Source organism: Anabrus simplex, chromosome 6 (assembly GCF_040414725.1).
Source record: "Anabrus simplex isolate iqAnaSimp1 chromosome 6, ASM4041472v1, whole genome shotgun sequence".
Lineage (NCBI taxonomy): Eukaryota > Metazoa > Arthropoda > Insecta > Orthoptera > Tettigoniidae > Anabrus > Anabrus simplex.
The window spans coordinates 124101726-124123798 of NC_090270.1; the positions used below are offsets into that span (position 1 = coordinate 124101726).

Consider the following 22073-nt stretch of genomic DNA (forward strand, 5'->3'; position numbering starts at 1 on the left):
CTATCTGACGGTGAGATAGCGGCCCCGGTCTCGAAAGCCAAGAATAACAACCGAGAGGATTCGCCGTGCTCACCACACGACACCTCGTAAACTGCAGGCCTTCGGGCTGAGCAGCGGTCGCTTGGTAGGCCAAGGCCCTTCAAGGGCTGTAGTGCAATGGGGTTTGGTTTGGTTTTAGAGTTATGCCCGCCTGTCAACTGTCGTTTTCACGCCCTCATGTTACGTATTCTCTGTAGAAGTAACGCATCAGTGCCGAAGGTTTCTTCATACTGCTTCACGTATTTCAATGCTGCTTCAAGGATTTTGAATTCTTCATTGTGTGTTAATTTGTCACCATCTTCAGCAACTACGTTTTCTTCCTCTCGGTTTCTAGAGTAGTTTCTAGGCTAGATATGGGTGACGCGGGGAAGGAATCTACGGTTCGTGTCAATTTTTGTATGAAATGTTTGCCGAAATATTTGTACGAATGTGTCGGATAAGCGAAGGTTGGTTAAGCGGGACTCTGCTGTAATAGAAACTTACAGTTGTATAAATCTTGTATCTGTTCTTTCTTCTTCTTTTCTAGCCTATTTCAATCCACTGCTGGATACAGACCTCTTCCATATGCTTCCATCGTCTTCGGTCTTGGCTCAAGTGGCTCAAGGTAAATCTTGCATACATATTATAAAATAAGATCGGTCTGTGCAGTCTAATCTCCAGAACCACCGAACAGATTTTGATGTGCTTTTATAACCTTTTTATAGAGCATTTTTTTGAGGAAGGTTTAGGTGTGTGAAATAATCTACAGCAAAAGGGAGCTGAGCCATGACGATTTTAGGAAAATGACTCAGAAAGAAAAATTGCCATCCAAGAAGTTTGTTGGCTTCCGTTGCCTAAACCGTGAACGATAGGCCCTAAGTATTAGCAACACTCAAAGCCCGCTGTCACACAGGGCATCGAACGATCAAGAGCGACCAACTGGCATCGAGTACTAACGACTAAATTCATTTACCTTGTCACACTGCTCATCGATCGAGAGGGATCGACTGCACGGAAACAGCTGATATTCCCGCCCAGTACCGTACAGGCTACAGACGTATTCATATTCACGGGAGAAAAAGAATGTGTTGTGAAAGCGATAATTCGGGTGGAAATATGATTCTAACCTATGAATATATTAGGAGAAAGGAAAGAACCAGACGATCGCAGTGGACAAGGTAAAGAGCCATGGAGAATTCCACCGAAGTGTGCCTTCGTTGTGGAATGACGAAGAAAAATTCAGGAACTAGTACCGAATGTTCATCAATAATTACGGTATAAGGAATTAGAGGAAAAAATGTAGTCACTAATAAATATCAGGCAAACAAATTACAGGAAAAGTATAAGTTCTGAGGAAAGGCTGACACTATCGTTAAATTCAATATTCACAACGATTTTTTTAGGTTTAAAGTCAGAAGTGATGCTCACCTCCGAAACAACTACTGTATGTCCGTGGCAAAATATATCAAATAAAGGATTAGTGGCAGGTACATTTCTTTGCATTCTGTAGGATTCTAATAAAGTATTGTTAAAAAAGGACTGAAAACGGTTATGTAGCCTACATCAATTTGAATTCATAATTTGAAGGTGCTACAATGACCAGTGGAAATATATTTATTTAGGCCTACAGGTTTCTGGACATTGGTGACTCATACAGATTTAGGATTGCTCACAATACATCAGTGGATTTGTTCCTATTATATGTGATGCCATTCATAGAGCACTACAGCCAGAATTCTTGACAGGGTGAAAGTTCCAACAAAAGCCTCACAACAGTGGCTCATTGTACTTCAAATATAAGACTAATACCATTTATGCTTATTTTTTTTAATGATGCTGGATCTTGGAGCATAATTACTGTCTTTTCAAATGATATTTTGAGGTGTTTATTAGATGGAGGTTAACAGCTTTTTTTTCCATACCACTTGGTGAGATCCCACCTACCAAAACAATAGACATATCAGGAAATGCTTCCAGTCAAAATTTACATTACCTAATGTAGAAATAATGTGTCAAGTTTCATTACAATCCTGTAAATAATTTTGAAAGAAAAAAAAATGCACATATGCTCTGAATATTGTGAAAATGATAAAAGTATTGGAGTTCCTTACACTGTTTCTGTCCCTCATGATCCTCTGCAAATCTCTTGTTGCCTCTCCTCTTCTTTGTTATTGTGCCATGTTCAGAATAGTATCATATTGCTTTCATGACAAAGATGTTGCTGAATTTCTGTAGGCCTACTGTGTTTTGTGCAAAGAATCCAGGTCCATATCCAAACTTTGCAAGAATGACAATTCTGTCTTAATTTATATCATTGAAGACTACAGCAGCTTCAGAAGCAGCTAATTTTACCAAATGGCTGTGAAGAAAGGTTGTCTATGGACATCTCTTCCAAAGTAAATTCTCTTTAGGGTTCTGTGTATTCACATATGTGTACATTTCTTGAGGAGTTCAGGTGAGGCTAGTGCTCTACACTAGCTTAATAACTATAGGAAAAGCTTCTGGAATATTGTTCTAATAAGTTGGCAGTGTAATAGACTGATACTTGTCACAACTACATGTAACTTACACACAAGGTCTTGTTTATTACCCTCATCACTAAGCATAAAGTACTGTCCCCCCAAACTTCGCACTGGCAAGCTGCTCTAATTGCTCACTTGACAATAATAAACCAATTAATATAAATCCTGCACTTCCATCCAAGTTACTGGTAAACTCCTTGATACAGAGTAACAACTTTTTCCGCAAAGGTCTGGTAGGACTCTCTTTCTTACCTCAATGTTGATTTTGCCTTTCTGTGTATTGTTCATATGTAACTTCTTTACTGATATGAACACTACCAAGCCTATCTATCCATCCTGAAATACTTTCCTTATGAATCAGTTCAAGGAAAATGAAAACTTTGCCTTCAATTTAACCCAAAATGAGAACCAAACACTGCAAAAAATAATAGGTGCTAACAACAAGCACCTTGCCTTCTATTTTTAGAAGTGAAGAGTGTGCCTTTCTAACAACTAAATACTATTGCCATCTACAGTAAAATGTTATTTAGGCCTGTTGCTCAGGTGGTAAATGATTTAATTTTGCTATATCTTACATTGCCTGTCAAAACTGTTTGTAAATACCAATTATATAAATTAATGTTTGACAGAGTAGGGTGTATGGGTCTTTTAAGATCTTGGATTGACTTACAGGGTAATTAATCTACTCAACCTTTTATTACAAGCATGTAACTGTCATATGGATATACTTTTTATAAATATGTACATGTTCTGCCATCATATCCCCTTAATATCACATCCCACAAAATGCAGTTTTTTTAATGTTGTAGATTAAAATCTACAAAACTTTGGTAGAAACACCTCTCAAAATAGTTACAAATGAATTTTTCATCTTTGTTTTTCATTGTTTATATGGATCTACAGCACAAGAAATAAAATAATCGATCTACCTTGATGCCCCCTGTAGGCCTATATGTTATTAATAAATTATAAGTACGGTAACAGACATGAAAGTAGCGATTGCTGGTGCAGACAGGTACCAATGGCAGGAGAGTACTTGGAATGAGGAGATAAAGGCTACCTAAGTTACAAAGGTATAAGGTGGCAGGGAGGGATTCTGTCAGGTATAACTCTAGTAAGAATTTTGTCCTATGCAAACGACTTGGTTTATTGAAACTGTGCCATCTAATATCTTGCAACTTCAAAAAGGATGCAATGAATATGACATGAAAATTAGTCGTTTCAATTCTAAAGTGATGGCAGTAGGGAAGAGTAGTAGAACTGAATGTCAGGTTGAGAATACAAAATTGGAACAGGTAGATAATTTCAAATAGGTATTTAGGATGTGTATTCTTCCAGGATGGCAGTATAGTAGGCAACATTGAATATAGATGCAGTAAACCCAATGCAATGAGCTTGCAGTTGTGTTCAACAGTATTCTGTAAGAAGACAGTTAGCTCCTGGACAAAACTACTCATGTCTTTACACTGGTCTGGTTTCAGACCACCTGTGCTGTACATACCTAATGCAATGAGTTTGCAGTTGTGATCAACAGTATAGGTACCAAAAGAAGGAAGTCAGCTCTTGGACAGAACTATGAATACGCCGGTCTGGTTTCAGACCACCTGTGCTGTACAACTGCTTACTACATACACACAGAAGGGACCTACTACATGTATTTCAAAATACTCCTTTCCTTGTAAACCATACATGTTCTACCACATAAAATATACAAATTAAGATTTTGTAATAATGCTAATAATTTAAAAAAATTGGAGTTAAGGTTCTTTCCCATCAGGTGCTAATACACATAACTCACTGAGGATTCAAATAAATATTGATAGATAAGTATAACAAAAACTGATTTAATTTAAAAAGTAGAACATTTCTCAAGAACATAAATTTTATTTGATTCTTTCTTGATCTAACACTGTATACAACACTTCCTGAATTTTAACTTTGAAAACCCTTCGACCTAGTACACTCATTCTTTCCATGTCATCACAAAGACACTAAAAATAACACTGATTACATTTTCTTTTCAGTTTTCAGTATCTTTTCTAAATATTCACTTAACACATCACTGTCACTTTCACATTTCTGTTTCTTTCTGGCAGAGCTGTTTGTGGAAGCAGAAGCCACTGGACTGGAAGTTGAAGTCCCTTCAGTAATTTCTGAACTGCAGGAGTTAGACCCCTCCAACACAAATTATTTCTGCTTCCTCCTCCTCTATTTCAGCTTGGTGAAAAGGCTCTCACACATCAGGTGCCACTTCCATAGATGTGTTTGTTACAGAACTGAAAAAAATGAACAACATATTAATGCAATTCTTCTAAATTGGAGCTATATTTTAGTCTGGACACAAGCCTTCTGCTTAAGAAATTGTTACTTTCAATAATTATTTTAGTAAGATGATTGTTAGGTTGGATTATATTATATTACTTTCAGTTATATCTGATAAATTAATGAACAGATGGGTGGAACTTATGGCCTACAGACTGAATCTTCCCCTCACTCTTTCACAACTATAACACTGGTCTGTAGTGTAGGCCTACTTTTAAAAATAAATATTACAGAATTGTACCTTTTTCCAGCAATGAAGAGTTCCAGAAAGTTGAGAGCATTGAAGTAGACCCATTTTATGTTTTCTGTACAGCAGAACCTGGGAGGAGAGGGAGGATGTTATCTCTCCAAGTTCGATATCCAGCCTTCAGAATTTGCCTTGTTTTGGCACAACTTCTTCCTGAAACAATGAATCAGAATATTGTGACAAAGAAAATATACATGTTAGGCCTACTTATGGCATAGGCCTACACTTATTTGTCATTAAAGCGAACAATGGTAGGCCTATTCATTTCATTAGGTACCGGTACGAGATGGAGGTTAGGAAAGCACTGCTTATGTTTTCCAAACATTTCTTCAATTAAGTTACAAGAATGATAATTACTAGTTCTCCTAGTATAACTTTTTTACCAATCTATTCCGTATAATATATTTTATCAATAAATAATCTAAGATAACGCTATTCATAAGATAATCGTAAAAATATAATAATTACTTACCAGTTTTTGTCCCAGTTCTCGACGCTATAGAACGCCATACAAAATTCACGGTCTCCCTATTACTATATCCAGGGAGTCTAGGATTATACACCACTTTGTTTTCATACACTTAGCAAATTAATGTTTCGATTTCATCAACAGATGACTATGTTGCGTCCGCCATCATCGAACGACTGCGACTGAAAAACGGACACGTTTGTTTTCACAAGACCAACTGTAGTTGGTCTTGGTTTTCACAAACCAGTCGATCTTCATCGCTCGTAGTTGATCGCTGACGATCGATGCTGTGTGACTGGTGCCACTGCCCTCTGTAGGTTTGTTTTCTTAGTCGGTTGATCGCAGTCGTTCGATCGAGCCTGTGTGACAGCCCCCAAAGTCTACTATAGACAGACCATGACCGAGCTCGATAGCTGCAGTCGCTGAAGTGCGGCCAGTATCCAGTATTCGGGAGATAGTAGGTTCGAACCCCACTATCGGCAGCCCTGAAGATGGTTTTCGGTGGTTTCCCATTTCTCACCAGGCAAATGCTGGGGCTGTACCTTAATTAAGGCCACGGCCGCTTCCTTCCCACTCCTAGCCCTATCCTGTCCCATCGTCGCCATAAGACCTATCTGTGTCGGTGCGACGTAAAGCAAAAAAAAAAAAAAAAAAAAAAAAAAAAAAAAAAAAAAAAAAAAGAGACAGACCATGAAGGCCATTGGAGGAGTAATGTGGGCTAATGTGGTCAGCTCAATGTCCTCAGGGATTAACTGATTAACTTGGTACTAAACTCACTTTTGGTGCAGTCTGTATGAAACTCAGGACCATGTACTGCTTCGGTTAGAAACGTCGTTTTACCGGGAGAGTTGGCCGTGCGGTTAGGGGTGCGCAGCTGAGAGCTTGCATCCGGGAGATAGTGGGTTCGAACACCACTGTCGGGCAGGCCTGAATATGATTTTCCATGGTTTCCAATGTTTTTACCAGGCAAATGCTGGGGCTGTACATTAATTAAGGCCACGGTCGCTTCCTTCTAACTCCTAGCCATTTTCTATCCCATCGTCGCCATAAGACCTATCTGTGTGAGTGTAACGTGAAGCAAAATTGTAAAAAAAAGTTAAAAAATAAAATGGTGAGTGTATGAAAAGAATGCGACGTTGTACTTACTGTTTCGGAGAGTAAACTGACAATGATGGAAAAGGAGAAAGCTTATATCCTTTTGGTCCGAAGTGAAGAAATATGACAATTCTAAATGGGAAATCCTATCCTGGAACGTAAAAGCTAAGCATTATATCTCCTTGTCTTGCCGGGGTGAAATGAGAAAGTAGAAATAGCAGTTAGTCCATTACACTGTGAAAGTAGTCATTGCAACAGAATGAACATGGCACGGTAAATTCTATCCTTACTGTTCGTGCAACTTTAGAACGGGTATGAAAATTTTACTGTGACTTCGAATTTCTTGTCTGTTGAGCTATCAGCTCGGAGGCTGGTTGGATCCTCGAATAGCACCGAAGGCTATGCATTTGTGAGGAAAGAGCAAAAATCTATGGTGATACTAAAATGAGGCGTCCTAGGCATTATGGAGTGTGAGTTAATTCATTTCCTTACTGAGTCTGGAAGTGCTATTGCAGGATCACTCACCCTATAAGTAGCACGCAGACGTACTAGTCGTGTTTTGTATGCCATTACTAAGAACCACTCATACCTCAGCAGCTTCCATACTGTTACAGCCATAAATGAGGCTGGGACTTAGGTGGAAGCTACATATATCTGTGGACTGTGCCAGAGACACTCGCAAAAATATTACATCTAAGAAGAAATAGTGGCAGGTGGTCGATTTCTTAGCAAGATACAGTAGTACAACATTTATTATAATTGTACATCGGAGGAGTGGGAGGGGGTGGGGGTTGGGATGATGATTAGCTCAGTGGCTTAGCTGCTGGATTTGCACCCGGAAGGCTGAGGTTCAAATCCTGGTCGATTCTGGGTTGAGATTTTCATCTAAAAGATCACTTGGCGTCAGTAAGGGCATCCAGCTTTAAACCCCCGGCCAAGACCAATATGAGCATGGGCGACTCCAGCGACCTCAGAAACTTGGAAAAGCTGAAGAAAGAAGAAGAGGAAGAAGATATTTGTACATCATCACAATATATTGAACCCTATCGGTCATTGTTATAGAGGCATGATTTTAGCCTGTGGTACCACGTACATTCAAGACCACCCTGAAGAACCTTGGAGATCCTTGTATTTAAATTTATTGCCTGGGAGAAGTTGAGTGGTGCAGTGCTCGTGGGAATGGAACAACTAAATAATTAGGAAATATCTGGAATCCCATAAGACAAATTTATGACCCCAAGCCAAGCGAGTTAATTTAGACGCAGGACGCTAAACCCTTCTCAAAAGGTGGCGTGTCAACAAAGATTTGGAGCGAAAAGGAAATTAATTTATATCTTAAAGCACAGAAGAAATGCATTTGATCTGAGAAGAAAATCGCAACCTCCGTAAAATGAGCAAAATTTTGATATGCGACATGGGCATAACTAAAAGTGCATATGCGAGATTAGTACTCAGCGCGCTTCTTGCAAGGAGACCACCGGAGGGAGAATATCGCGGGGAAATCCTTAGCTTGGGCACGCGAGACGTTTTATAAATATGCAGAGGTAGAGCACTCGAGACGGCACTCTTTGACTGTCTCGCGACTGCGACGGTGTGATACTACTCCAGGAGGACATCGTGAATCAGATCTAAGCGGCGAGCTGTTAACATCCAGTACAATCTACTTGGGAATAGAAGTAAGTAAATAATCTGCATAATCTAATTGAATCTTTCAGACTACATGTGTTTGTCTGCCTGTCATGGAAATGTACTGCCAATAACTCCTCTATCTCGCTTGTAATTCGAATAGCTTTAAGGGCCAAGTATTAGAAACGAGGTTTGTAATCTTATTATAGCTCAGATGATTTCTGGCCGTTTGGAAAAACATGCTGTGATAGAAAGACTGAATCTAGGCACAATATGTGAAAATGTGAATGATGGGTGTACTTGACGTCGTTCTAAAAGGAGCTTTAAAACGTGTGAAAGGGGCGCGAGTGGAGACTGACTTTGTAGCAGAACTCTTGGTAACTTATGTCTCTTTTACAGTTTCCCTTCACGTATACAATGTGAGAAACGTCGCAGAGAACGAGAGAGAAGAACAGCAAGCTGTAGCAACGGAGCAGCTGTCGAGACAACCGAGCATCGACAAGGGGACTCCAGGAAGGCGAAGCTCACCACAATACCGGAAGAGACACTGGACCACCTTCACGGAAGCTGTCGAAGAATCATTCACCAGCCAGCATGAACCCAGTGATCTAAATAACTTTGCAATTGGCAGTGTCATCTGTCAACATGTGCTAAACATCAGGGTTCCATAGAGAGCCGCTTCACAATGTCATCGGTACTCCCAGGTCAGACAGATCCAATTTTTAAATAGCATGGGCTAGATTAAAATTAAAATTCAAGGTGGCGTCAGGCACGACAGTTATGTAAATAATGGTTTGTATAGGATAGGTATGCACAGACCTCGAACTCTGGACGGTAGAAATGGTTGTAAATTTTTATATTTTCACCTTGTATTATGTTTGTTTCTGTTCGCGGCATCTTTTATGCATTGGTCACGTTAGCTAGGTCTTTTAGCCAGACACGGGAATTTCCGAAGCAGAGGATTTTTATTTCAGTGGTTATTGTACGTACGTTTTTCATACTGTAGACAGATTCCTTGACTTGCACAGGTTGGCATGGCTGGAGGTGTTAGACATGATGCTAGTGCTTCATATGCACGGTAGAGAGAGCTAATCGCACGCATGAACATTATATGACTGAGTGCTGTTGATATGATGAATAATTTTGGTAGTGCCAGGGAATTGAACCCAGGTGTCATGATGAAAAGCCCTATGGAGGCAAAGTATGTGAGAGTAATATGTATGCCCAAGCCCTATGAAGGCAGATATAGATGATTTCAGCACTAACTGGTTAGATGTGTATTAATGTAAGGGGGTAAGAAGTCCCTGTAGTTGAACAGCTGTTCGTAGTGTAGGATGGCGGGGAAGAATACTCAGCCATGTGACTGGTGCGAGGCAGGGCAGTCGAGTGTGACGTCATAGACGAGAAGATTTTGTCCCTGTCTGCGTGTTTGTTTTGTTTTCAAGTGCTTAGGGGGAGTCGCCCTCGGCTTGTGACCTTGAATATCGCTGCCTGTTAGGACCGCAGTTCGTTTGTTTGGTTTATATTTTCTTGTCTACTTAATCTCGCCACATGTTTATTTCACCACGTATTGTTGGAGCGGGAATATTTATGGGTTTATTGATAAGTGTGTGTACCTTAGTTAGGTTGGACTGTGAGCTTTCATTCAGTCCAGGTCTTGTACTGTAAAGCTTTGATTACGGAAGAGTATGGGTTCGAGGTCATGTGACGCAACATTTTTACGCACGGGAGATTGCCTTTTGATTTTTCCTTTTGCCCAGATAGTTCTCTTATCTTCCTATTTCGACTTATTCTGTTGTTCCACCCTTGTTCCAGCCCGGCAGACCGATGGTTTTGTGACATGGAGGTCCCCGGCGATATCATATTGGAATATATCAGATATTCAAACTCTTTGTACATATGATTTTGGATTTTAATTTTTGTAATAAATTCATCATGTTATTTTATGAATGCAGCTTGGTTTATCGTATATTTTCATTTTTATTTTAGATTATTCTTACCTGATATGTCACATATCCTGTTGTTTATCGTAATTTCGCCCTTTGTTTCCCTTGTATCCCTGAGATGTGCGTGACTGAGTTGCTGTGCGAGGATATGTGTTCAGGTAAGACTATGTGCACAAGCTCACGATTGTGGGAGTTTTTTCACTACTGTGCTCTTGGTTCGAGACCAGTATTCGCCTGGCCGGAACCATAGGGCCCTGTAGGGCACAATATTGACCGCCTAGTGACTATAATCGGTAATCTATATCATCTGACACCGTGGTTTGTCAGTTCGAGACACCTTGGTGAAAAAAAATATTCACCATCAGAATGTTGGCTGGCAGGGTCGTGGAGGTTATGGTTTACAATTTTTAAAAGCTAGATTGCGTGCCAAAAGCCTGGACTCGGTTCCAAACCTCTCTGCAGTGTTCATATGGACTGAGGCACATTAAATTGTTGACGGCGATGCGTGTGTCGTAGCCGGGCTGAGTGGCTCAGAGGTTGAGGCGCCGGCCTTCTAACCCCAACTTGGCAGGTTCGATCCTGGCTCAGTCCTGTGGTATCTGAAGGTGCTCAAATACGTCAGCCTCGTGTCAGCAGATTTTTTGGCACGTAAAAGCACTTCTGTTGGACTAAATTCCAGCACCATGACTTCTCCGAAAACCGTAAACGTAGTTAGTGGGACGTAAAGGTAGTAACATTATGTATTCATTCATTCGTGCGTCGGATGGCGACGTTAAGCATTGAGCATTCACTTGGTGTTATTCGACAGGAGTAGACACACGGTTTCACCCTGTCCTCATCACATCATCATCCTACATGCAAATGCGTAAGTCGCCCATGGATGTCAAATAGAAATACCTGCACCAGGTGAGCCGAATATGTCCTCGGACACTCCTGGCACTAAAAGCCATACGATAAATTAATCACAAGATATGTCAGTGGCTGTGATTATTACTTTTAAGGGTAAGTACAATTATTTGGCAACCATCGTGTCTTGAAACTGATCAGAAGGGAAAGGAAGATGCTCGATCCCTTGAAGAATGAAGTTATTGGCACAAGAATAGAAAGGGCTTCGACAGATTTGCAAATGAAAGACACTATATGTCTTGCAAACCTAACACAATGTGGATCGGAAAAGAACAAAGCTTGGCCAAGGGAGACGTAGAGTCACCAAATCATCTTCACAAATTGAGAGCCCTTCGGGCTGAGTGGCTCAGACGGTTGAGGCGCTGGCTTTCTGACCTCAACTTGGCAGATTCGATCCTGGCTCAGTCCGGTGGTATTTGAAGGTGATCAAATACATCAGCCTCGTGTCGGTAGATTTACTGGCACGTAAAAGAACTCCTGCGGGACCAAATTCCGGCACCTTGGTGTCTCCAAAAATTGTGAAAAGGTAGTTAGTGGGACGTAAAGCCAATAACATTATTATTATTAATATTTAGGGTGAGAGTCTATGGGCGTCATCACAAGATACAGACCCAGACTCAACATCTCCACAGTTGAAGATGATGATGAAATAAATTGCTGCCATCTGTTAAAAATGATACCGGTCCCGCGGAGTAGGGGTAACGTGCCTGCCTCCTACCCAGAGGGAGTTCGATTTCCGGCCAGGACAGGGATATTTACCTGTATTTGAGACTGGCTCGAGGTCCACTCAGCCTACATGATTAAAATTGAGGAGTCATCTGATGGTAAGATAACGACGCCGGTCCAGAAAGGAGAGAATAACGGCCAAGAGAATTCGGTGTGCTGACCACACGTCTCCCAATAATCTGCAGACATTTGGACAGAGCAGTGTTGCTTAGTAGGCCAAAGCCAACCAGGCCAGTAGCGCCATGGGATTTGTTTTTAAGGTTATTAAATGAATTATTCGTAGCTGCTAATATTGCACTCACCTGATATTAGTACAGCTTTAAAAACCTAAATAAATATAATACCGTAGAACCTGAGTTTAACGCGGTTGTCGAGGGACATGCTTTACGCCACGTTATAACTTAAATGGAAAATGACTTATATGGCGACAGGAGACTGGGAAAAAATAGTTGGCTACAAGAGAACACAGTTTTAAGACACTGTGCCTAAATACACGCATTCGATATCCTATTACTAACACGATCAATTTATTTGATTTATTTATGAGGCTGCCTGGCCGAGGCGGTAAAGGCGTGCTCGGTTCGCCCGGAAGGACGTGGGTGGAAGTCGTAAATTTAAGAAACGAGATTTACACTTCCGGAGGTGCATATGGCCCTGAGGTTCACTCAGCCTACACGAGAAATGAGTACCAGGTTAATTCCTGGGGGCAAAGGCGGCCGGGCGTAGAGCTAACCACTCTACCCCATCACGTGTCGAGGTTAACAAAGGTGGAAGCCTTTACCTTCCACTCCTCCAAGGGCCTTCATGGCCTGTACGGAGGTGACTTTGCTTTCAATGCCGAAAGTGTCCGAAGAGATGTTTTGCTAGTCTGGTGCACCCCCTTGTAAGGCAGACCCTCCAACAAGGGTGGTGACATCTGACGTGTATGGGATCTGCTTGTTTCTGTAGTGGAGGATAGTGTTGTATGTGGTATAGCCTATGAGTTGAAGGAATGATGGGTACAGTACAAACATCCAGTCCCCGAGCCAGGGGAAATAACCATTTAAGGTTAAAATCTCCGGCCTGGCTGAGAATCGAACCCGGGGCCCTCTGAACCGAAGGCGAGTACGCTGACCATTTAGCCAAGGAGCCGGACACTCGATTGTGTTCAATTTATTGTTCACAGAGGACACTTTTCTTTCTTTGTGACATCACAGGACTCAACACTTAGGCCTAAGTTTTTTTTTTTCTAGTGGCTTTACGTCGCACCGACAGATAGGTCTTATGGCGACGATAGGATAGGCCTAGGAGTTGGAAGGAAGCGGCCGTTGCCTTAATTAAGGTACAGCCCCAGCATTTGCCTGGTGTGAAAATGGGAAACCATGGAAAACCATCTTCAGGGCTGCCGATAGTGGGGTTCGAACTCACTATCTCCCGGATGCAAGCTCACAGCCGCGCGCCTCTAACCGGATGGCCAACTCGCCCGGTACGCCTAATTAGGAGGTGGTCTGTCAAAAGCTAAAAATTATTGCGGTCACTTGTTTTTTAAGCCCGAGTCCAGGCTAACAAGTTTAAGTTGTTGAGAGGGATGGAGAAAAGCCATTTTAAACTTTCCCTGTGCACACAAAAGCTTGTCAAATTGTTCACGTTCCCACTCACGCAGTTTCTAAAACTCCATTGGTCATTCCTTGAAGTTCTATTTAGAGCGGAGTCGAAACACATTAGTTATAGATTGTAATGCAGAACCCCTCTATGGATTTCGTTACTACATTAAAAGAATAAGAATGTTGTCGATGATTTGTACAGACACATACTTTGTACCGCGTTCAATTCGAATGCGCGGTGAATCGGACCGCGTTTAATCGGGTTTCCGCTATACCTGTATTAATCAGTTTCACCCTGAGATATATGTCGGTAGTGACTTTCAGATACGACAACATGAAAGTTGGTAATAGTTCAGCTCCTCGCAAGTAACGATAGAAAGCTGCTAACATGCGAGTTACAAGATATTGCAAGATGTTAGTACCTCTTCACTATACGAGTGACATTGCAGAATTCAACGCCGACTATTAGAAAATTATAAGTAATGGTATCCCCTGGATGTCGTAAGAGGTGACAAAAAGAGAAACCTCCAGGGCCTCTCAGCTTCAGAGCATTGATTGACGACAAATGTAACCCTAGCACTTACATGTGCCTGATTCTTCACTTTCATCTTTTTCCCACTCGACCTCCGTTGGTTGACTCTTCTTCTCTTGCCATCCCGACGGTTATTAGGCTTGGGAGACTTAAGGAGTTTTCATTTTCATGTCCTTCGTGGGTCTTCCATTTCTTCTAACGATATCCTTATTCTTGGAAGTGTCGTACTTTTTTCATTCTCATTAATGTGAATGGTTCATGTTTGTGGATGGTTCATGTTTGTGGGTTACTGTAGTCACGTCCTAGTTCGTGAACCATGGGCAACGGCTGAGTGGCCTAGTAAGTGGTCCTGAGAGTCGGGATACCAGTTGCTATGGAATGGGAGTGGGCATCTCGGACATATTCTGAGTCGTGGCCCTCCTTGTGCTCAGGCGGCCAGGACTACACAATTCACCGGTGGTCCATAACCCGTTAGAGGAGAGATCCTTACTTGGACTATGTGCAAGTAGGGCAGCATCCTGCTTCATGAATTTACCGAGTTCAGAACACTTTAAGCAAACCTCGGACCTATGGGAGTAATGGAGTCCCACTCCCATTTGACAGGCGGGGGACTCCTTGGAAACTACTTGGCGAACGAAATGGAATTCGATGGGGAGCTATCAATATTAATGGGGCTTATGGAAGAAAGAAGGTAGAACTTGCTGAGTCAGCAAAGAGGATGCATCTGGATGTGCTAGGAGTAAGTGATATTCGGGTAAGGGGAGATAAGGAGGAAGAGATAGGAGATTATAAAGTGTACTTGACGGGTGTTAGAAAGGGAAGGGCAGAGTCTGGGGTAGGGCTCTTTATCAGGAATACCATTGCACGCAACATAGTTTCTGTTAGGCACGTAAGTGAGCGAATGATGTGGGTAGATTTGTCAGTGGGAGGAATTAGGACAAGAATTGTGTCCGTGTATTCACCATGTGAGGGTGCAGATGAGGATGAAGTTGACAAGTTTTATGAAGCATTGAGTGACGTCGTGGTCAGGGTCAACAGCAAGGATAGAATAGTGCTAATGGGCGATTTCAATGCGAGAGTTGGGAATAGAACTGAAAGATACGAAAGGGTGATTGGTAAATGTGGGGAAGATATGGAAGCTAATGGGAATGGGAAGCGTTTGCTGGACTTCTGTGCTAGTATGGGTTTAGCTGTTACAAATACATTCTTCAAGCATAAGGCTATTCACCGCTACACATGGGAGGCTAGGGGTACCAGATCCATAATAGACTATATCTTAACAGACTTTGAATTCAGGAAATATTTTAGGAATGTACGAGTTTTTCGCGGATTTTTCGATGATACAGACCATTATCTGATCTGTAGTGAACTAAGTATCTCTAGGCTAGGGTAGAGAAAGTGAAATCTGTCTGCAAACGAATAAGGGTAGAAAATCTCCAGGACGAGGAAATTAGACAGAAGTACATGGATATGATTAGTGAGAAGTTTCGAACAGTAGACAGTAAGCAGGTTCAGGATATAGAAAGTGAATGGGTGGCATACAGGGATGCTGTAGTAGAAACAGCAAGGGAATGCTTAGGAACAACTGTGTGTAAAGATGGTAAAAGGCGAACATCTTGGTGGAATGATGAAGTGAGAGCAGTCTGTAAACGTAAAAAGAAGGCTTATCAGAAATGGCTCCAAACAAGGGCCGAGGCTGACAGGGATTTGTACGTAGATGAAAGAAACAGAGCGAAACAAATAGTTGTTGAATCCAAAAAGAAGTCCTGGGAAGATTTTGGGAATAACCTGGAAAGGCTAGGTCAAGCAGCAGGGAAACCTTTCTGGACAGTAATAAAGAATCTTAGGAAGGGAGGGAAAAAGGAAATGAACAGCGTTTTGAGTAATTCAGGTGAACTCATAACAGATCCCAGGGAATCAGTGGAGAGGTGGAGGGAATATTTTGAACATCTTCTCAATGTAAAAGGAAATCATCATGGTGGTGTTGCAAACAGTCAAGCTCATGGGGAGGAGGAAAATGATGTTGGTGAAATTATGCTTGAGGAAGTGGAAAGGATAGTAAATAAACTCCATTGTCATAAGGCAGCAGGAATAGATGAAATTAGACCTGAAATGGTGAAGTATAGTGGGAAGGCAGGGATGAAATGGCTTCATAGAGTAGTCAAATTAGCGTGGAGTGTTGGTAAGGTACCTTCAGATTGGACAAAAGCAGTAATTGCACCTATCTATAAGCAAGGGAACAGGAAGGATTGCAACAACTATCGAGGTATCTCATTGATTAGTATACCAGGCAAAGTATTCACAGGCATCTTGGAAGGGAGGGTGCGATCAGTCGTTGAGAGGAAGTTGGATGAAAACCAGTGTGGTTTCAGACCACAGAGAGGCTGTCAGGATCAGATTTTCAGTATGCGCCAGGTAATTGAAAAATGCTACGAGAGGAATAGGCAGTTGTGTTTATGTTTCGTAGATCTAGAGAAAGCATATGACAGGGTACCGAGGGAAAAGATGTTCGCTATACTGGGAGACTATGGAATTAAAGGTAGATTATTAAAATCAATCAAAGGCATTTATGTTGACAATTGGGCTTCAGTGAGAATTGATGGTAGAATGAGTTCTTGGTTCACGGTACTTACAGGAGTTAGACAAGGCTGTAATCTTTCACCTTTGCTGTTTGCAGTTTACATGGATCATATGCTGAAAGGTATAAAATGGCAGGGAGGGATTCAGTTATGTGGAAATGTAGTAAGCAGTTTGGCCTATGCTGACGACTTGGTCTTAATGGCAGACTGTGCCGAAAGCCTGCAGTCTAACATCTTAGAACTTGAAAATAGGTGCAATGAGTATGGTATGAAAATTAGCCTCTCGAAGACTAAATTGATGTCAGTAGGTAAGAAATCCAACAGAACTGAATATCAGATTGGTGATACAAAGCTAGAACAGGTCGATAATTTCAATTATTTAGGTTGTGTGTTTTCCCAGGATAGTAATATAGTAAGTGAGATTGAATCAAGGTGTAGTAAAGCTAATGCAGTGAGCTCGCAGTTGCGATCAGCAGTATTCTGTAAGAAGGAAATCAGCTCCCAGACAAAACTATCTTTACATCGGTCTGTTTTCAGACCAACTTTGCTTTATGGGAGCGAAAGCTGGGTGGACTCAGGATATCTTATTCATAAGTTAGAAGTAACAGACATGAAAGTAGCAAGAATGATTGCTGGTACAAACAGGTGGGAACAATGGCAGGAGGGAACTCGGAATGAGGAGGTAAAGGCTAATTTAGGAATGAACTCGATGGATGAAGCTGTACGCATAAACCGGCTTCGGTGGTGGGGTCATGTGAGGCGAATGAAGGAGGATAGGTTACCTAGGAGAATAATGGACTCTGTTGTGGTGGGTAAGAGAAGTAGAGGGAGACCAAGACGACGATGGTTAGACTCTGTTTCTAACAATTTAAAGATAAGAGGTATAGAACTAAATGAGGCCACAACACTAGTTGCAAATCGAGGATTGTGGCGACGTTTAGTAAATTCTCAGAGGCTTGCAGACTGAACGCTGAAAGGCATAACAGTCTATAATGATAATGTATGTATGTATGTATTCATGTAAAGAGAGGATGGTTGTGCAATTGTACTTCCTCTTAAGACAATATAACCCTTATGGGTTATCCCCTGCCTGTCGTGACAGGCGACTAAAAGGGACTCCAGGTGCTCTTAACTTGGAAGTGAAGGTTAGTGACCACGGGGCCCTTAGCTGAGTCCTGGCATTGTTTCCACTTACTTGTGCCAAGCTACTGACCTTTCTTGGTCAACTCTTGTCCTTTTCCAACCTTAACGGTATTAGATTTATCACGCATAGGTAGTCTTTCATTTTCGCGCCCTTCGTGGCCCTTATCTTTCTTGCCGGGCCGAGTGGCTCAGACGGTTGAGGAATTGTCCTTCGATCCTGGCTCAGTCCGGTGGTATTTCAAGGTGCTCAAATACGTCAGCCTCGTGTCGGTAGATTTACTGGCACGTAAAATAACTCATGTGGGACTAAATTCCGGCACCTCGGCGTCTCCGAAATACGTAAAAGTATTTAGTGGGACGTAAAACCAATAATATTAATTAACTTGTCTTTCTTTGGCCGATACCATCATTTTTCGAAGTGTCGAACCTCTTCCATTGTTTCTCTCTGATTAATATTAGTAGAGGATGGTTGACTAGTTGTACTTCCTCTTAAAACAATAATCACCGGGCGAACTGGCCATGCGGTTAGGAGCGCGCAGCTGTGAGCTCGTATCCGGGAGATAGTGGGTTCGAACCCCACTGTCGGCAGCCCTGAAGATGGTTTCCCGTGGTTTCCCATTTTCACACCCGACAAATGCTGGGGCTGTACCTTAATTAAAGCCACGGCCGCTTCCTTCCCATTCCTAGACCTTCTCTGTCCCATCGTCGCCATAAGTCCTATCTGTGTCGGTGCGACGTAAAGCATCTAGCAAAAGAAAAGAAAGCAAAAGCAATAATCTCATCACCACCACCACCACCATCACATTTGGTAGGCTCTCTTCCAAGCCCGTTCAGTGGTATCAGGTCATTCAAGGTATACTCTACGGAATCTTTCCGTTTTCTGTTAGCTTGCATTTGGGAGTTAGTGGGTTCAAGCCCCATTATAGGCAGCTCTGATGGTAGTTTCCCGTTGTTACCCATTTTCACGCTAGGTACCTTGATTAAATCCAGTCGCTTCCCTCCAAATCCTAGCCCTGTCTTTTCCCAACTTCGCCATATGATCTGTCTCAGTGCAACAGAAAAACCAACAGAATGAAAACGTTTCCGTTTTAATTTGACTTGCAATGCAAATCATAAGATTTTCCAACTAACTTCAGACACAAGCAACTCACGGTAAACAAACTGTGGATTGTAGTGGGTTGGTAAAATGAGAAAAAGTATATTGTCACTCCAGGTAAAACTCACGGAGAATTCCAGCAGACATGTAATATACATAATACTGTCTTAGCAAGTGATTTATTGGAATTTCAAGTACATTGAGTTAAGACGAGAGCACAAGGCAGATTAAATGTCGTCCCAAGGGAGAGGAGAAAGGAGTTCTTGGGAACAAGCACGCCTCTGCACTGCAGCAGGTAGAAAAGGCAGTGAAAGGAACGATTACGCTGTACACTCTCGTCAACTGAACATTGACTCTTTACAGCACGATGTGTCAGAACATGTCACCAAAGAACAGGAAATAATAATAATAATAATAATAATAATAATAATAATAATAATAATAATAATAATAATAATAATAATAATAATAATAATAAAGTGTGCCACAGTACTTACAAATCAAGATCCATCTCCTGCTATGCAAACTTTAGGTTTACCTTTCATACCAGATCCTACAAGGAATATGCGAGAACAGATAAAATCACCGCCACAGTGAGAAAGGGGAAGGGGGCCTTTTACGGACACCTGAAGAGGATGATTCCAGGCAGAATGTCTCAAAAAGTGTGGAGGGCGGTACTGGCTTCTCACCAATGCAGCCACCGTTCGAATCCCGGCCAATGCATGTGAGATTGTTATTATCTTTTTTTCCAGGGTTAGTGTGTGTGTTGGGGGTGGGAGTGTTAATCACGTTCTCAGATATAGACGGAAATGAGTGATTTGTCGAGAGACCCTCAGGATCTACATGCAGGCGGTTATAAAACCAGTAGGGGCACTCAACGTACACTTGTACTCCGAAGGAAATTTGCCGAATTGGGATAGTTCTAGAAACAGCCTGCTAAACCGCAGAATGACTCGGTGGAAGTACGAAGACAAAGTAGAGATTGAAAAGCCTTTGGCGAACGTGTAAAGAAAAATATGTTAGCCTGAGAAAAAAAAAAAAAAAATCATTCATGTAGTACTCGTAACCCACAGTTGAAGGAAGGAAGGAAGGAAGGAAGGAAGGAAGTACTATTACTACTGGTACGAATAATAACAGTAATTTGGCATTGTTCCAGTATTTTAAGCAGTCCATTTGTCTGCCAATTATGATGAGTGTTCACGTTAAAAGTACCAACGACCGAGCTCGATAGATGCAGTCGCTTAAGTGCACCCAGTATCCAGTAATCGGGAGATAGTGGGTTCGAACCCCACTGTCGGCAGCCCTAAAGATGGTTTTCAGTGGTTTCCCATTTTCACACCAGGGAAAATGGCCTTAATTAAGGCCACGGCCGATTCCTTCCCATTCCTAGGCCTTTCCTATCCCATCGTCGCCATAAGACATATCTGTGTCAGTGCGACGTAAAGCAAATAACAAAAAACAAAACCAAAAAAAAACAACACAATATAATGGGTTAGGGCCGCCAGAATCTCGTGCCTAGACCAAGGCGATGCTAGACCAAACCCCTTGGCCTCAGATTTTACCGGCAAGGCCAGTCATTTCCGAACGTTTATTTGGCCAGGGCTTACTTACACCTGTCCTGCATATATACAGGACGTCCCCTATCAGCCAATGGGATGCGCCGTGACGGGGTTGAGGTCCACCATCCCAGTGTTTTATGATGAGTTATACCCAGCCCTTTACTCAATTCAGAGTCCGGCCCCTGCATAAACTGACCAGACACACAAACAAAAAGGTGTAAACCTAAAGAAAGAGAGGTAGGTTGCTTTTTTAACCTTAGTCCACAGTTGACTGTACCGATGCAAATCAATCAATCAATCAATCAATCAATCAATCAATCAATCAATCAATCAATCAATAACCGTATGGCCCCAGCTACCGTAAGCAAAGCACATTCATTTGACGCCATCTAGGCTGCCTGCATATTAATTTCAACATTCCATTTTACTCCACCAGATGGTATCTTACTACATGGAGTACGGTACTGAATTGACTTGCCCCACGCTATAAAAATCTGACTAACTCTACCGCATTTGAACCTGTGATTTTGGGATATGGAGGCTGTAACTCTACCACTGATCTCGCATATTATCCTATAAATTCCTTGAATGAAACAGTCGAGTTCATTAGGCTCCTCTCTAACCTTACCTCATAATTTCCATCGACCTGATCCGACCAACAAAGCCAGATTAGAATCACAGCCTCTTCGTACTTTGTGACGTGCCCGGTCACCTTAATATAAATAAATACTCGCTCATTTCCCTCTCCGTAAACAATATCTCTTGCGCGCCAGCCTTCAAACTTATGGCTTGAAGACGATAGTTGATAATTAATACTATTGCTATTTGCTTTACGCCGCACCGACACAGATATGTCTTATGGCGACGATGGGATAGGAAAGGCCTGGGAATGGGAAGGAAGCGGCCGTGGCCTTAATTAAGGTACAGCCCCAGCATTTGCCTGGTGTGAAAATGGGAAACCACGGAAAACCATCTTCAGGGCTGCCGACAGTGGGGTTCGAATCCACTATCTCCCGATTACTAGATACTGGCCGCACTTAAGCGACTGCAGCTATCGAGCTCGGTGATAATTAATAATAATAAGTAATAAGACTCTAGATACTACCAGAGATGAGGTAACAGAACACTTATCATTAAGTACACACGAACTAGGAAACTAAGGACCATTAATAAGAATTTCTGAAGGTACTAATTAAAATGATGAGTTATTAGGATGATAAACGTGACGAAAACTGAACTTACGGAAACAAAAGCAAAATTGAATTAAATAAAATTTAATAAATTGAACTGTTACGCGGAGACTTGTAGTAATTTATGCCGTTAGCTCACCATTTGTAGATTCCGGTATCTGGACACGTTCGATGATGTAGGACCTGTTGTTTGATGACCGGGCTAGTTGACCGTGCGCTTAGAGGTGCGCAGCTGTGGGCTTGCATCCGGGAGATAGCGCATTCGAATCCCACTGTCGGCAGCTCTGAATATGGTTTTCTGTGGTTTCCCATATTCACACCAGGCAAATGCTGGGACTGTACCTTAATTAAGGCCACGGATGCTTCCTTCCCACTCCTAGCCCTTCCCTATCCCATCATCGCCATAAGACCTATATGTGTCATTGCGACGCAAAGCATCTTAACATCTCAGCGTCTGAACGTCTTAGCGTCTGATGGCCATGATGATATAGGAAGGTCTTTCTCATCGTTCTTA

The 22073-nt window shown here is 42.0% G+C and overlaps 1 protein-coding gene across 1 annotated transcript; it reads left to right on the top strand.

Moving 5' to 3' along the window:
- The first annotated feature begins 385 nt into the window (after positions 1-385).
- Positions 386-9518, top strand: LOC137501206 (uncharacterized). Its single transcript, XM_068228066.1, has 3 exons — positions 386-485; positions 566-643; positions 8699-9518. The coding sequence occupies exons 1-3, from the start codon at positions 443-445 to the stop codon at positions 8968-8970; spliced, it is 393 nt and encodes a 130-aa protein (XP_068084167.1). The 5' UTR covers positions 386-442; the 3' UTR covers positions 8971-9518.
- The last annotated feature ends 12555 nt before the right edge of the window (positions 9519-22073 follow it).